General features: G+C 55.9%; 4 protein-coding genes across 7 annotated transcripts in view; 2 read left to right on the top strand and 2 right to left on the bottom strand.

The window, feature by feature from the left end:
- Positions 1-9279, top strand: part of NSD1 (nuclear receptor binding SET domain protein 1) — a 71259-nt gene extending 61980 nt beyond the window's left edge. For all 3 annotated transcript variants that reach the window (XM_068160807.1, XM_068160817.1, XM_068160797.1), the window contains exon 23: positions 449-9279. In XM_068160807.1, the coding sequence (XP_068016908.1) occupies positions 449-2784 (2336 nt within the window). In that variant the 3' untranslated portion in view covers positions 2785-9279. The remainder of the gene's footprint in view (positions 1-448) is intronic.
- On the bottom strand, positions 8347-12168 carry RAB24 (RAB24, member RAS oncogene family). The gene is made up of 8 exons (XM_068160883.1): positions 12006-12168; positions 11446-11514; positions 11261-11339; positions 11102-11169; positions 10898-10997; positions 10468-10518; positions 10325-10387; positions 8347-9822 (listed from the first exon to the last, which is right to left on the bottom strand). Exons 1-8 carry the CDS (start codon positions 12120-12122, stop codon positions 9758-9760), a joined length of 612 nt encoding a protein of 203 aa, XP_068016984.1. The 5' UTR covers positions 12123-12168; the 3' UTR covers positions 8347-9757.
- Positions 12169-12211: 43 nt separating this feature from the next.
- On the top strand, positions 12212-14221 carry PRELID1 (PRELI domain containing 1). Its single transcript, XM_068160871.1, has 5 exons — positions 12212-12426; positions 12724-12949; positions 13032-13145; positions 13426-13504; positions 13929-14221. The coding sequence occupies exons 1-5, from the start codon at positions 12335-12337 to the stop codon at positions 14063-14065; spliced, it is 648 nt and encodes a 215-aa protein (XP_068016972.1). The 5' UTR covers positions 12212-12334; the 3' UTR covers positions 14066-14221.
- A 107-nt stretch (positions 14222-14328) lies between these two features.
- Positions 14329-15876, bottom strand: MXD3 (MAX dimerization protein 3). 2 transcript variants are annotated; one of them, XM_068160860.1, is made up of 5 exons: positions 15566-15872; positions 15457-15486; positions 15240-15354; positions 14982-15150; positions 14329-14902 (listed from the first exon to the last, which is right to left on the bottom strand). In XM_068160860.1, exons 1-5 carry the CDS (start codon positions 15733-15735, stop codon positions 14793-14795), a joined length of 594 nt encoding a protein of 197 aa, XP_068016961.1. In that variant the 5' UTR covers positions 15736-15872; the 3' UTR covers positions 14329-14792. The 2 variants fall into 2 exon arrangements, with proteins under 2 accessions (XP_068016961.1, XP_068016957.1); XM_068160856.1 differs by having other exon boundaries at positions 15240-15486; positions 15566-15876.
- Positions 15877-16068: the final 192 nt, after the last annotated feature.

Genomic DNA, 16068 nt, shown 5'->3' with positions numbered 1-16068 from the left:
CTGGAAGAGAAGTTGTTGGCCCAGAAGTAAAAACAAATTAGATGAACTCAGTGCCTCTACTTTAAAAGTCCATTGGGTGAATTATGCACAGGTACTGCTGTTGTGTGCAGAAATCAGAGCCACAGAGATGTGCAAGCTGGGGATGTCTCCTCTTTAAGCAGCCGTATTGGTTAGTGTCATGCTGGAGCCAGATAGGCTTTCTATCTTACCTGGCATGGCTTGTGTTTTGTCATTATTATCATTGCCCTCGCTGCTTCTGAGGATACAGGCTCCTGTTCAACTGCCTCTTGAGCCTGGGAGCTCTGACAGAAACTGAGGACGTGTAAAATAGTGCGGGAGTATTACAGGGGTGTTCCTGTTCTCCCTTAAACTCCTTTTGCAGCAGGCCTTTTCTCTTGCTCATCTACCATTTCTAAGGTATGTCTTTTCTCCCGTATCTGTGCTACAGGAAAATGGGAGTGCCCATGGCATCAGTGTGATGTGTGTAGTAAGGAAGCCGCCTCCTTCTGTGAGATGTGCCCCAGGTCCTTCTGCAAGCAGCATCGGGAAGGCATGCTCTTCATCTCTAAGCTGGATGGACGTTTATGCTGCACAGAGCATGATCCCTGTGGGCCCAACCCTCTAGAGCCGGGAGAAATTCGTGAGTATGCGCCTCCCATAGAAGCCCTGGCTGATGGTGAGGACACCCAACCACCAGAGCAGCCACCTGCAGACACAGACCTGAGTGTTCAGCCTGTGGACAGCCTACCTCAGCCTGTGGCACTCAGATTGCAGTCACCAGAAAAGCCTCCTGCTACCCTAGCGCTGAGGCTGCCACCAACAGACAAGCCCCCTACCACCGTAGCCCTGAAGTTGCAGCCGTCAAACAAGCCCCCCACCACCCTGGCCCTTAGGCTACCTCCACCAGATAAACCACCTGCCACCCTGGCACTGAGACTGCCACCATCAAATAAACCCCCCACAACCTTGTCACTGAGGCTGAAGCCATCCAACAAACCCCCCACCACCCTGTCGCTCCGGCTGCAGCCTTCAGACAAACCTCCCACCACCCTGTCACTCCGCCTGGAGCCGTCGGACAGGCCCCAGGCTGCCCTGTCCCTAAGGCTGCAGCCAGAGAAGCAGCCTGTCATCTTGGCACTGAAGCCTCAGGAGCCTGACAAACCTCCCACCAACTCAGTGCTGTGGCCGCTGGATGAGCACTCCAGTGAGGATGCCTCACAGCCTCATCTGCAGAGCAAATCTCCTCCAGGAACTCCACCATTGTTGGACGAGTCACTTGTTAGTGCTGGTGCCCTGGAGCTCCAACTGTCAGACGAGCCTGAGGCTGCCCCTGGGGTTTTGGGGTTATCACCCAAGTCTCTAATTGGCACCAGGACCCAGCAGTCTGAACTGCTGGATGAGTTCCCAACAAAATGCGTGCACCCACAGCTGTCAGACAGACTTCTCGCCACGGTGGAGACCCTGCAGTCTGAACCAGAGGACGAGCCTCCTGCCAACGATCAGCTTCAGCCATTGGACAAAATCTCTGCTCAGAGTCTGCGGCTTCGGTCTATGGAAAAGGCGTCCTGCTCTGTGGAACCACCTGTCCCAGAACTGGAGATGGCACCCAGTCCTGGGATCCTGTGGTCTCTGCCCATTGAAAAAGTCCCTGGCTCCCCAGTCTCAAGGATCCTGCCAATGGAGAAGGCTTCTGGATCAGCTGTGCCACGAACCCCCTCTCCAGAGAAGGCTTCCTTCTCTGGGCTAGCGCGGGTCCCATCCACAGAGAACATTCCCAGCTCTGGGGTGCCATGTCCCCTGCCTCTGGAGAAGGCTCCTGCCTCAGGGATGCCACGGGTGCTGCCCACGGAGAAGGCTTCAAACTCAGGGCTGCCACGGCCCCTGCCTCCAGAGAAGACTTCTGGCTCTCGGTCACCACACGTCCTGCCCGTGGAGAAGGCTCTTGGCTCAGGGGCCTTGAGGATCCCGCTCACACAGAAGGCTCTCACCCCCGGGATGCTGCGGCCTGTGCCTCCAGAGAAGACTGCCGACTCTGGGGCCCTGCGGGTCCTGTCTCCAGAGAAGGCTCTTGGCTCTGGAGCGGCTCGGCCTCAGCTCTTGGAGAGGCCTCTCACCCTTACAGCCCCATGGCCTCAGGCATCGGATAAGCTGGCTGCTGCTGTGGCTCCTCGGCCTCAGGCCTTGGACAAGCCCCTGGCTATGTCAGCTCCAAGGCTGTTGCTGTCAGAGAAGGCACTGCGGCCCGTTGACCAGAATGCTCAGCTGAAGGAGAGAGGAGCCTCAGCCGTGGAGCTGAGTCCCCAGCAGAAAGAGAGGACCATGTTAGCTGGTGAGCAAATCTCTTGGTCTGCTGGGAAAGCAGTGGCACATGTCGGACAGGTCTCTTGGCCTATAGAGAAACTACAGACGCATGAGCAAACTCACTGGCCCACTGCAAAAGCCCTGATGCCTGCAGAGCAGCCTGCTCGGACAGCAGAGAAACTACCAGAGCCGACCCTTCAGCCCAGCTGGGAAGTTGCCTCAGCCCCTGCAGAGCAAACCCCTTGGACATCAGAGAGATTGTGTGCGTTCGAGCAGACCCCTCGGCCAGCCAGGGAAGCGCCGGTGCCCCCGGAGCAGATGGAGTGGCTTGTGACAAACGTTCAGACAATTGACCAGATTTCTTGGCTGAGTGGAAAAGTACAGACTTCTCGGGGGCAGGACCCTTTGCCTGAACAAAACACAGCGCTGGCCCGTAACCAGGATTCTGTCTGTCGTGAGTTGGCCGACTCAGAGCCAAAGTGAGGTTGGTGAATATGGGAGGCAGGTTTCAGTCTTTTAATGTTTAGGGAGGGGGAATCTTTGTTTTATTTTGTTTTGGATTTTTTTCATTCACTTCCCTGAGCCCAGCCCCTGACCCGTGCACATCACATCCATATTCTCTTGTGACATGAGCAAGGACATTCTCTAAGCCTAAGTGTGGCCCAGCCAAAGGGAGAGAGCATTCGTGACCTTTTCCTTTTTACAAACAGTGAAGCTGCTGAAATAAAGACTCCACTCCGGGTAAAAATCACTTAATTCCATTGAAATGGTCACATTTTACTGATTCAGTGTGTTCAAGCTCCAGCTCTGATTTGTAGGGGGTTCCCGGGTACAGCTAGGGAGCTTGCTCTTCATGCAAAGGAAGCAGATCAGTCTGGGACTGGAGATGTTTCAGGGGTCAGGCAGTGAGCAGTCAGGTGTATGCCCTTGCCAGGCTTTGGTAGAAGCAGGAAAGGGGTTTATTTCTTGTCTGCCTGGGGTCTCTCCCTACAGGGTGTTGTTTTGTGAGGTTTGTCCATATGTTCGCTGGGATGTGCTGTGTGCATGGTTCACTGAAGGACAGGTATCGTCTCCAGCCAAGCTGGGAGAGGAGCCCTCTGTGCTCACTCAGTGCAGTTTTCTCCAGCAACAGGCAATATCCATTTGGGCTTCTTTGTACAAAGCAGCATCTGGCCAAGCCCAAGAAACAGGGAATCTGAAGGAGTTCAGGGAAAAGAGATCTTGGAAGAAACCATCTGGCTTTTTTTTGTTCTTACGTGTCAGTCTTTTAGCACAGGACACACAGAGTGTTTCCTGCACTTAAAAAGCATTGTGACCTATGAAACAGCAATAGGAGCATAGGGCAGGGTGAGTTTCCCCAAGGTGCTGAGCACCACCCTGGCAGGGTGGTGGTGCTCCCTTTCAAATTTCCATCCAGTCTATTCTTCTGTTGTCACCGTGAGCCTGCAGACTGAGCGGTTTTTTCTCCCCCTTACCTCAAACGTGTTCAGGACGTGTCTCCATCACACCTGCTCTTCTCAGCAGCAGGATGTGCGGCCGGGCAGCGAGCAAAGCCTGTTCCGTTCACTACACAGCATGGAGGCAAGATTGCCGTAGCTGTCACGACCCACCTCAACACCTTCCTCTTGGGTAGCTTCTGGCCTAACTCTTCTACAACCAAAGGAGACTTGAATTAACTGGACTGTGTTGGTGTGCATGTGTGTGTGTGCGTGTGTCCTTCCAACTGAATAGTAGTTCTCACACTGGAACGCAGTGGGCTCCAGCAGCTGGCTGGCTTTCTTTTTTCCCCCTCTTTTCCAGTTAAGATGCTTAGCACCTGGTTTTGCCAGGCTGGTGTCCAGACTAGGCCTGCTGAAAGCCATTTACTCAACCTTTGAGGCAGAAATTCACTTGGCTATGGTACTCATGAGGCAATCAGTAGAATCCTAGGGACTTGCAGAGTAACATTTGCGACCACCAGCACCCTTGCCGGATGGACGGGCCTCCCTGGGTGACATGGCTCAATCTGGGTGGGCTCTTTGTCCTGCCAAGGAAGCACTGCTGACCAGCTCACTCACCCACTCTCACAGCATATTACCTCTGTGGTTTGCCAGTCCATGTGCCACAGCCTCAGGTCTCCATGCCTGCTACCAGACCCTTGCGCAACTCCAGTGTATCATTCTCCAGACACACCTTTGGGACCCTGCCTGGAAAGGGAACATGGGGTTTGAGGCTGACCCTCTTCCTCTGTTACAGGAGCAGGTCCTTGTTCCCACCTGGTTTGCAAGTGCCTGCTGCTGCCAGAGCAGATGGTCCTGAGCTTTGCAGTTTTTTATGAAGGGAGGCAGACACTTGTACTGAGACAAATCCTGACCCATTCTCCTTACCTGATGTGAGCACCCCAAGACAACACCCTGCTGTAAAGGCCAGGTGTGCTGGGCATGAGGGGACGTTACCAGTGCTATGGTGCATCTCTTTTCTAGTCCAAATCATTTCAGATCCTTTGTAGAATAGCTGTTGACTTCAAAAGCTTTGTGGCTTATGGAAACTTGCTGTTTAATGTTGTTTTTCCGGGAAGACTGGCAGGTCAGTTTCTGCTCGCTGCTGAAACTGGGGGAAATGCAAGCAGCTTGTGTTTCTGTGTGACTCCTGCACAAAGGGAATCAGGACAACTCCTCAGAGCCGTTGAGAGAGAAGATAACCTAAGGGCATTCATAACTCTTTTATTTTTTTTTTTCCTTTGTTGTTGTTTTTCTTTTTTTAAACCGACAAAATTTAAGAATAAATAGTAATGCTGTTCAGTATATTAAGTATTTATCATGTGTGAGAAGGAAAATAAATCTTGAATTTACATTTATAGGGCCTTCCCATGAGCTGGACTTAGTCATGTAGATCGTGTAAAGTAGGGTCGCCTCCATGCCAGCCGCCCAAGCCAGCTACAGCTGTAAACCAGAAAGGTATCTTGCGCTGCTCTGTCCACCTCCGCTTCGCATTGTCACGTGTTACCCTAGTTACTTGTTTCATGGAAAGCAAACAAAATAAACTGTGAATAGTTTTGGTGCAGGCTTTTTTAAATCTGTAAGGTTGGAGAAGTTCTCGATGGATTCTCACAAGTGCAGGATTGAAAACAAAACAAAAAAAAACACCCAACACAAATCACTTCTCTAAATCGTGTGCTCATGTAGTAGGGTGAGGCTGACAGCAGCAGCAGGCTCTTACCCAAAAAGCTTGTTTTGAACAGTGAACGTGGACTGAACTGTTGCATGGCATTTCAAACCCACAGCCTTATATTCCTTGCATCTGTCTGTACTCTGCCTGTCTTCTCCCTTCATGCCTTTTCCACCAGGATCCGGGTTTCCGACGCGCTTCTTTCCAGCCACTCTCGGAAAGCTGACTTCAGCCTAGCTGGAAGGCTGCTCGATAAAATCAGCGTTTGGAAAATTCACTGAAGGAGGAAGCCAGCAAGCTGCCCTTCCCTCCTCACCCTCCTTGAGCCCCTGGGTCATGATCTGTAGGATCAGGAGGGCTTTCTCAGAAGTATATGGGGGTTTCAGAGGGAGTAGGGGTGCTTTTAGGAATTAATGTCTCTGCTGGGTCACCTCAAGACAGGCAAGGCCTGACCAGTCATAGAGATAGGTCCTGCCCAGTCTGCCCTTGTGGCAGCAAAACCCTCACAAAGGCAATCTGGGGTTTCTTCAGCACTTGAGGCAACTTGGTGTTGGCAGCAGCTAGTAGTGCTGCCTCAGAGGACGAGAGGGAGATGTCCATAGCAGAGTAGTTGGGTTAATTGGTGCCTTCAGAGCTCAGCCAATTTGAATCATTGGGGTTTTTGAAGGCTGAGGAAAGCAGCAGATAACGTGCAACCCCTGGCAGGCCTCTCCTGTGGCTGAGTGCTGCAGCTCTGCTCTGGCCTCCTCAAACCCTTGCACTGGGCTCAGACAGCTTTGCTGCAGCCCCATGGCTAAGGCCGCAGTGCTTATTTTCTGCTTTGAAGAGATCCAGTTACTTGGCCGCTAACAGCTCTGGGTCAGCTGTAATTGCACCCAGGATGGGCAAGAGGTGACTCTTGTGTTCATTCACTGGTGGGGAGAGTTGTAGAAGCAGAATCCTGGCTGTAATTATGCTTAGAGCTGTGTACCTTCTCCTACTGTCGCAGGGACGCACATGGGAACTTCCAGGTTTATGAGCCCACTTAAAGGAAGGTCCCTCCCAGCTCTGAAGGGGATGAAGGATTTGCTCCCATACTGATTAACACCCTTGCTGTGAGGACAGCTTGGCTACCCCTGCTCAGAGCAGTGGGCTAGGGTCACCAGCTGTCCCACAGTGAAACCAGCTTCAGTGGTGGGTTTTCATGGTGGGCAGGTGCCTCAGTTGACCTTCAGTGATAGAGGAGCTCTGGTGAGGGACTTGGGTGGACATGGGTCAGGGTCCCCCTGTCCAGGCAGGGCAGGAGGACCCACTGCAGGACCTGTGGGATTGCTCCAGGAGGGAAGTGGCCACTGTCCTGCGTGGCTTGTCCTATCTGCACCAGCTTGCTGACAGCCAGCGCTCTGGTGAATCCGGGAGAAAAATTACCACTGTAAGAACAATCTCCTACTGCACAACTTCACTAACTAGTTCATGGTAGCTTTCTTTATTGGTGTTCTTGAGTTAAAACGTTTCCTGTTTAAAAAAAAAAAACAAACCTCCAAGAACCAGATTCAGTACACAAAGTATTCCAGTGGTGCTGTGTGGGTGCATGGGTTGCAATTCAGGGTTAAGCCACCACAGGCGCAGACTTCGCTTTGAAGGTAGGGCTGCTAAAATTCCCAAGATGAGAGAGATGGTTGAGTCTAAAGGATGGTAATGTGCTAAGGTGAATCAGAAGAGACTGAGGGTGCTAGGACAGCTCAGTTTCACAGAAAAACCAAGGAGATTTAAAAAAACAAAACAAAAAAGCAAGAAAATGCAGCCCTAACCCTGATGCATCTTGACAGTGCTTTGACCTGAGCATGCTGTGGATGTGTGCTTCTTCCTGGGCACCACAGCCAGCATTGTGATGGGCCAGGGGGAGTTTGAGAAACCTCAGACCTTCAATGCTTTCTGTTTTTATTTCAGCCTTAACTTCTGATTTTGCTTGATGTTTGGATTAACCCTAATTGTAACCCGCTTGTAATGTGCTTTGCCCTAAATTACTGATGAGGCTTTGCCAGCCAGTGAGTGTTAAAGTGGCAAACTGTGCAGCTACTCCCAAATGTACAGAGGGGCCTGCAAGGCCTTGCACCATGTTTGATTGCCTGGGCTTCGTCCATGCTAATCGATCCCTTGTGATAGTGATAACACTGGTAGTAGCGTTTGCAGCCCAAGGCTGTGCCTCTTGCAGGAGCATGGCCAGCGTGATGGGTGCTCGGGCCTCCCAGGGCTTGGGAGATGGGATGCTGGAGCTTGGGGACTGCTATGCTGCTTGCCTGGCTTCAACAGCAGTCTCACCTGTGGGGTGACAGTACCCTCGCTTAGCAGAAGGTGGGAAAAGGCAGAATTTCTGCTTGTGGTCTTCTAAAACAATGATAGAAGCAAAGTCCAGTGCAGGGAGACAGAGTGCATGAGCATGTGGGCTGGAGAAGTGACAATGATGGACAGTCCCTACAGCACTGAATCTACCTCCTAGGGAAATCTGAGAAATGGGTGTTGTGATGGCCTATTTCAAGGTAAAGTTTTAATCAGTTTGCCCTTGGCAAAGCACTTGGGCTATTGTGGTGCTATTGTAACCTGTTCGGCAGCTTAGCACAGTAGGGCTGAACTCAAGGCTCCTGGCCTGTGGGCTGGGGGTTTCTTTTGCCAGTTGAATCCTGTCCCCTGATAGCTGGGGCTGGGCTTCAGCGTGTGTGACAGCGACAAGACAAGGCATGACTTGGTTCCTTCAATGTGTGGTAGTTTTGAGACTCAAACCAGTGTGCCAGTGGGCCCCGTGAGCATAGGGAGCAAGTGGAGCCACATGAAGCAAGACAGGCGTCCGCTAACTGCATGTTCTTTGTGTCCGTTTGGTACTGAGCTGGTTTCAGTTTTTGCCTCTTCCTCCCCTGCCCCCTGATGTTTCCAAGTTGTTGACTTCAAGGAACTGGGTTTTGTGTATTTTTTTAGACACTGGGAACTTGTTCAAAGAAAAAGCAGCAGCACGGGGAGACTAAAGATGGAGCGTGGCTGGCACTGAGGGTAGCCCCTGCCGATGTGGGTGGGAGGAGGTGAGGTGCACCGGAGCAGGCAAGGAGCAGCTTTCCCTGCCATAGGCTGCAGAAGCCTTTTGGCAGCAGTACTCCTGGCCCTACTCAGCCACAGTGCTGAGTTCAGTGCTCTGCTAGCCTGCTCCCCTCCAAGACACCAAATGTGTCACATACTGCGCCTGGCATTGAATGTCCCCCTGCCACCCTCCACTCGGCTGGGGTCCTGGCTGCCTGCTGCCCGGAGTCACGAGGAGCCACCCGTGGTAGTGATTGAAGCTGTGAGCAGGTTTGCTCAGGGAATGGGGGAAGGCCTTGGTGTGAGCAGCCCCATGCTGCATTTGTCTCCCATTGAAGTCTGCTGTCCATGGAGTGTGGTGGCAGAGAAGGGGTCCCCTGGAGGATTGTAACCCCCAGAGGAAAACATGATGGAAGTCAAAAGTGCCTGGCTGAGGCAGAGGCCTGCCAGAGCTGCAAGCAGGCACTGGGGTGAGCACTGCAGGGGGCACGTGTGGCTGCTTGGCCCTGGCCAGGGCTCATCTGTCAGTTCTAAGGGGGGACACCAGAGCAGGTGAGAGAAACCTACATATTTCCAGCATGTATATTATTTTTAGAAGAGGGAGAGGGGGGAGTCTTGGACCATTGATTACTTTCATTTTGCTCCCCTTAGACTGTTGGCTGTGTATGTGAAACTTGTAATGAAAAGAGGGTTGCCCTGCCCAGGTGCTCCCAGAACATGTACTGTAATTCTTTGTACATAGAAGAAAAATTACTGTAAAGTAAAGTTTAACTTTACTCTCGATGTCCTCTTGTGGTTTGTCTTGCTGCGTGGAGGGAAATGGGCTGTGCTCGGGCGCCCAGGGCAGGGAGGGGAGAGTCCTGGCAGTGGCACAGGCAAGGGGCTGGCTCAGACCACAATGTGTTTTATTTACATTGCACACCTCGAGAGAAGACACTTAAATCTGCAGAGAATCGGGAAGCATCTCCCAGACAATAAGTTACAGCCCCTGCTGGGCCACAGCAGTGACTCGGGGAAGCAGCTCCTGCAGATGCTGGATGACACAGTCCCCCTGGGGATGATGTCAAGTAGCTCCCAGCACTGCATGGAGCAGCCCTCTGCCACTGCACATGCCAGGAGGAGAGCAGTCCATGAGGCTGCACATCACTGCAGCATTGCGGCTGGGTCCGGACAGCTAAAACACAGCAGGTAAAAAAACTGAGGGTTCCGGCGCATGCCAGCTGCCCAGCAGGCAGCAGCAGTTCCCTTTTGGCAGGAGGTCTCAGTGGTGGCAGCAGCTGTAGAAGTAGGTACTGCTCCTCTGGCCCAGGTCAACACTCTTCTCCTCTGGAAGACAGCAGGGGTGCTAAGCTGCCGGCATGTCTGTACGACGATACTGCGTGGGAGCCCAAAAGCTGCTGGGCCCAGGCCTGGGCACTGGCATGTCCCGTGGGGGAGGGATTTAGTGTCCCAACAGAAGTGGCAAGGCTCACAGCCATAGCACCTCCCAGGGGTATAGGTGGAGCTGGGCTGAGCATGCCTGGACAGACCTGGTGCCGAGCTGAGCACCAGTCCTGCAGTCAGCCAAGGCTCCTGGCTGCTTCTTAGCCAAAGGCCGTTTGTGGCCCAGTTGGACAAATGTGCTGAACCAGGCCTGAGCAGAGACAACATGGTCATAACCGGATCCAAGCTTGGCAGGACAAACCCCAGCATGAAGCTGTAGCAGCCCCAGGGACAGGGGGTTATGAGGAAAGTTGCTACCCGACCCCACAGCACTGGTCTTCCATCTCCTCCTGAGGCATCTGCACCCCACAGGGTGCTGGGGGAAGGACAGATTCTGCCTGCTCACCTGTCATCACCTGGAAAGCCGTGAAGTGGACATAGTCCTCAGCCACCTTCTGGAACAGCTCATCTAGGGAGAGAGGGGGTAGGGTAGGTGTGGGCAGCCCTACCACTGAGCAGGACAGGGCTGGCACTGAGGGATCTACTCACCTACACTCTGGCCTGTCTTACTGGAGGTCTCAAAATGTGCTGCTTTGATCTCTGAAACAAGGACTCGGGTTAGTGCCTGCTGTGGGTGCAAGATGTGGCCCCACAGGCTCAGGTCCTTCCAGAGTTACCCCTTGGACACAGCCGCTGACAGCAGGCTGGCAGGAGCCCAGGGCAGGGTTCCATTGCTGTCCCCTCAGCCCAGCTGGCCACGTGTCTGCCCATGTCAGGACATGCTGTGCCCAGAGAGGTCCCTGGCAGGAGCTAGTGCCACCAGGACTGCTGTAGAGCCAGAGCATGGGTAGAGCTCCTTGTACCTTCTGGATACAATACCTCCATTCCACCCCACTCCCAGTAGGTGCTGTGGGAGCCTGAAAAGGGCTCACGCTACCCCGCTACAAGCACCTCAGCCTCACACAGTGTCCGCTCGTACCGTCAGCATAGTCCTGCACATCGTGGAAGTCCATACCCCGCTTCCTCCTGTCCTCCTCCAGCAGATCACTCTTGGTGCCGCACAAGTAGATCCGGCAGTCCTGCAGCAGGAGAAATGTGCTCCTGCCACTGCCACCAGCACTGCCACAGTTCCCCTTCCCCTCAGACGAGGCTCTGCAGCCCGCCCTGCCCAGCCTAGCCGTACCTCCTCGCAGTTCTGCAGCTCATTAACCCAGAACTTGGCTCGCTGGAAACTGCTGCTGTCGGTGAGATCTGCAGAGAGGGGTCAGGGTCTGTTCCCTCCCTCGTGTGCACAATCCTGACCCACTGGTGTGATCCCCTGCCCGTGGCACAATGCCCTTACCGTAACAGACGATAGCAGCCCGTGCACCACGGTAGTAGATGCGGCTCATGGCCTCGTAGCGTTCCGAGCCAGCAGTGTCCTGGAGGTGACATGGAAGCGCTCAGATGGCGGCCGAGGGTCTCAAAGGTCTCCATGCACTCGGGATTGCAATGAGATGCTGGCATGGCCCTCACCCCTGCACTCACCCAGATGCCTAGGGTCACCGTCTGTTCCCCTACAGTCATCACCTTAGCCACAAAGGCAGCACCGATTGTCTGGAAGAGAAGCAGCAGTGGAGCTGGCCGAGGGGAAACCGGCCCGAGCACGCGGTAGGATCTTGCTTAGGGATGCGCAGGACATCTGGCCCGGGAACTCGCAAGGACCGGACCGGGAACTCGCGGGAACTCGCAGCTGGGAATGCGACAAAGGGACGAGGGAGACCGGCCTTGGGAACACGCGGCAGGGCACCGGCCCGGGGTCGCGGGAGGCATCGACACGGGGCCGTGGAGTTCTGCGCAGGGATGCAGGGGCATCTGGCCTGAGAACAGGAGGGGAACCCGAGGGACGGGAGGCACCAGCCTGGGGACACAGTGGGAAAACGAGGGGAACGACCCAGGTATACTGGAGCGATACAGGCGTTCACCAGCCCGCGGAGGGAAAATGGACACGGGGGAACTGTGCCGGGGCCGAAAAGGAAGGGCGGCGGGGCCGGGGGCCAGTCCGAAGCGGCGCCGGCCTGAAGCAGGCCCGGTGCGCGGTGACTCACGTTCTGGTAGGGCCCGGGTCGGAAGCGGCGGTGGGCGCAGCGCTCCACCAGGCTGCTCTTGCCTACGCCCTCCTGCCCCAGCAGCACCACCTTGGCGTCCACTCGCCGCCCGCTCATCTTCCTCCCGCCGCCGCCGCGGGGCGGGGCCGACACCAAGCGGGGCGGGCGCGGCGGAAGCGCAAGGTACGATGGGGGCGGAGCCAGAGGCGGAAGTACGCGGCGCGAGGAGGAAGTGCGCGGCGGGGCGGGCGGAGGCCGCATGGCGGCCGCCCAGCAGGCGCGGGCCGGAAAGGGAACAGCGGTGTGGGCCTGAGCGGCGACGGCGGCCCATGGGGAAGTACTGTGCCAGCCTGGGCGTCCTCAAGGGGCCCTGGGACCAGGTCTTCGCCGCCTTCTGGCAGCGCTACCCTAACCCCTACAGGTGCGCCGGGCCCCTCCCCGATATCTGCCGCGGCCTTCCGCCCGTCTCCAAGGGGGTCCTCAGGGCTTCATGTCCCCCATCTCGGTCCCTTTCGCGAGGCTCCAACGAGACCAAGGCCCCCTGCATGCCCTGTTCCAGAGCGGGTGCCCCACCCTAAAGGCTCACTGTAGGACGCTGGTTCTTCTTCCCCCTTAACAACTCAGCTCTCTTTCCCTGCAGTGCCTGATGGTTCCCAGCCCCAGGATGGTTGTTGGCCAGCAGCAGAGCCTGATATTTTCTTCTTCCTCTTTGCTGTAGCAAACATGTCCTGACCGAAGACATCGTTCACCGGGAGGTGACAGCGGACCACAAGCTGCTCTCCCGGCGGCTCCTGACCAAGACCAACCGGATGCCCCGCTGGGCAGAGCGCTTCTTCCCGGCCAACGTCGCCCACTCCGTCTACATCCTGGAGGACTCTATTGTGGACCCCAAGAACCGAACCATGACCACATTCACCTGGAACATCAACCATGCACGTCTTATGGTAGGTGCCAACAGGCAGGCATGCATTTTGGTGTGTCCCCAGGTGCTGGTCAGTACTCACAGCCAGGTTGTGCCTTGTGTAGGTGGTGGAGGAACGCTGTGTATACCAAGTGAACCCAGAGAACAGCAACTGGACCGAGGTTAAGCGGGAAGCCTGGGTCTCTTCCAGCCTGTTTGGCGTCTCACGGGCTGTCCAGGTAAGCACTGCCACGCGCTGAAGTACCATTACGTATGCACTCACTAGAGAGACCTTAAAGCTACTGCTCCCCTTGCTTTACTCCTTACCCTCTGCTGGTTTTTTCCACCCTTTACCCTCATTCCCCCCATGCTTATGAGTTCTTGAGATCCCAGAACCATCACTGCTGGTGAGCTTGAGCCCACCAGGTGTTTGGGACTGGTGAACCTGGGACAACGCCCCAGGGGCTGTGTGTGACCAGGGAGCTGGATTTGCACCTTTCAGTGAGTTTTCCCTTGCAGGAATTTGGTCTGGCCAGGTTCAAAAGCAACGTGACCAAGAGCACCAAGGGATTTGAATATGTGCTAGCGAGAATGCAAGGTGAGCACCCGAGAGTAGGCTGGGACTAGGTGGAATGTGTCTTTTGGACTTTAAGGTCACCCTGGGAACACTCCAGTCAATGGGCAGGTCGTGGCTTGAACTAATCCAACTGTGAAATCTTTGCCTTTGCCCCTGTGTCTTGGCACAGCCTGCTTTTCCTGAGCAAAGCAGCCAGGCAGCACTGTCAGGGCTGGGCAGGGGTGGAGCACAGGCAGAAGTGGAACATAGGCAAGAGAGAGAAGCAGTTATATGTCTGCAGTTCCTCTTGCAACATTCCCTGACACAAGCATGTCAGGAGTGCTGTGCTCATATTCCCCACTATGTGGGGAAGTGATGGAGCCAGTCTAGCTTGCATCAGCTGGCATTCCTGTGCCAGTCAGGGCAGGGACCTGCTGGAGCTGGCTTAACAACTTCCATGTTACAGGAGAAGCTCCGTCCAAAACGCTGGTGGAGACAGCCAAGGAAGCGACTGAGAAAGCCAAGGAGACAGCTCTGGCTGCTACAGAGAAAGCCAAGGACTTGGCAAGCAAGGCAGCCACCAAGAAGAAGCAGTACGTGTGAGGGGCCCCGCACAGGTGGGCATCGGCTGCACCAGAACAGATAGGAAGCTTCCCTAGATTTTATATTTTTAAACAAACTGTATAAGTCTGACAATCAGCTGCTGTTAGATCCTCTCTGAGATGTAATTATCATTAAAGAATCTGTTCCCATCTCTGACTCAGCCTGGGGCTGGCCTGGCTAGAGAAAAATCAGCGCTGTCGTCTACTCCAGAGGCCCAGCCCGCTGCTGGGGTTCTAGGCTTACAAGCAAAAGACAAGCAGGAGTTCAAGCAAGTGCCTTTACTAGAATAGTGTTGGGTACATACAAGAGAGGGGAACAGTTGTGGGGGCATGAAGGCAGGTTGCTTAATGCGCTCATTTTCCCTTTCTGGCTTTCTAGGTGTGGCAGAGCCCTCCTGTAGCCATGTCTGCTGGGGGCAGTGCTGGCCCACAGCCGTGCCAGGCAGCCCCCAGATTGCCTGGGGGTGCATGGGAGGGTGTCTGTGACAGCCAGGCCCTATGACAGTGCATTGCATAGTGTGTGCCACAGTGCTGTGCCAGCCCTGTGCACACAGCACAGTGGCCAGTGCTGCTCAGCGGCCCAGCAGTGGAGGGACCAAGTTGGGTGCTTGCCCCCACCTGTGGCCCCTTACCCGCGCAGCTGTGAGGAGGCCTGATGAGGCTGCGTTTCCTGCGGCAGTTGGCAGGGAGGAGATGAGCAGGCAGTGCAGGGAAGGCGGCAGGCACTGTCAGGATGCGAGGCCGCGGGGACTGGAGTAGCTGTGGTCCCTCCCGGTGCCGAAACTGGACAGCAGGTCCCCACGGAATACTGCACCAGTCACCTCTATCTCGTCATCCTCTGGCCACCGGAGAGCCCAGGTCACGCCTCTGACAGTCTCCCCTCCCCTTTCTTACCCGCCCACACTGCCTCCACTAACCTCCCTCAGAGGGCTCCGAGAGCTGGGACGAGTCTAAACTGTCAGCCCGCGTCCGTTCCCCAGCACCGGCAGGCGAGAGAAGTTGTTCCAATCGCTGCCGCAGGCTCCGCTGCCGGTTATGTAGCCGGTCCTTAGCCCTCCGTGCCCTCATATCCTGCTCCTCCAGTCTCTGCGGGGATCCAGAGAACTGTGAGCAGGGTCCGGAGCAGGGCCGCCAACTTGGGCGGCCCCGAGAGCCACCAGGGTCGTCCCACTCACCTGGATGTGAAGCCGGGCGCGGTGTAGGAGGTTCAGGGTCGTGGAACGAGCCGGCCCCGCACCCACTGGCACCTGCTGCTTCAGTCGTTCCAGGCAGCACCGGAGCTGGGCTCTCCTGCGGCCGGGAGGGGAAGTGGACGACACGGCGGTCAGCTCTAGAGCAACACGGGCATGACCACCCCCGTCCCCGCCGCTGCCTCGCGTCATATCCCGGTACCTGTGTTTCTCCAGCGCGTTGTGCACCGACCTGCGGGAGAGGCCCCTGGTGATGTTATCCATGTTATCCCTGCTGCCCCCTCCCCGTTTCCCTCAGCCCTGTCGCTCACCGGACGCTGCCCAAGGTTCGGCGGGACCGCGCGGGGCAGAGCGAGGCGTAGCCGTGCTCGGCCTCGGCTAGGCCCGGCGGGCACCGGGATAAGTCCGCCCCACGCTCCCTCCGCTCCAGGAACTCGGCCGCCTGTAGCAGCACCTGGATGCTGGTGACCGCCGGCTCCATAGCTGAGGCTGGGGGGGAGAGGAAGGGGCGGGCGCGGCAGGGGCACGGCGCGCGCCCATTGGCTGTGAGAAGCTGACGTCAGCACGGCGGGGGAAACAAATTCGGGCGGGAAAGCCCGTGCTTCAAATTTGAATCGTGGGGAGGGGCGCGGCGGGCCCCTCCCACCAGTGCGACACGCCCTCCCCGCCCCCCCCCCCCCTCCCTTCCCAGCAGTGCGACACGCCCCCTTCGCTGGGAGCCGTGCTCACGCCCAGGCTGCTGCGTGTGTGCCCATGTCAGCCAGGCGGGAGCGGGTACGTGTGTGCCCCGCACGGCCACTCGGCCCCTTCGGAG

The sequence above is a fragment of the Melanerpes formicivorus genome, unplaced genomic scaffold, assembly GCF_026170545.1.
Source record: "Melanerpes formicivorus ecotype bairdi unplaced genomic scaffold, bMelFor1.0.p_v2 SCAF_2, whole genome shotgun sequence".
Lineage (NCBI taxonomy): Eukaryota > Metazoa > Chordata > Aves > Piciformes > Picidae > Melanerpes > Melanerpes formicivorus.
This window is presented reverse-complemented; position numbering and strand designations above follow the sequence as displayed.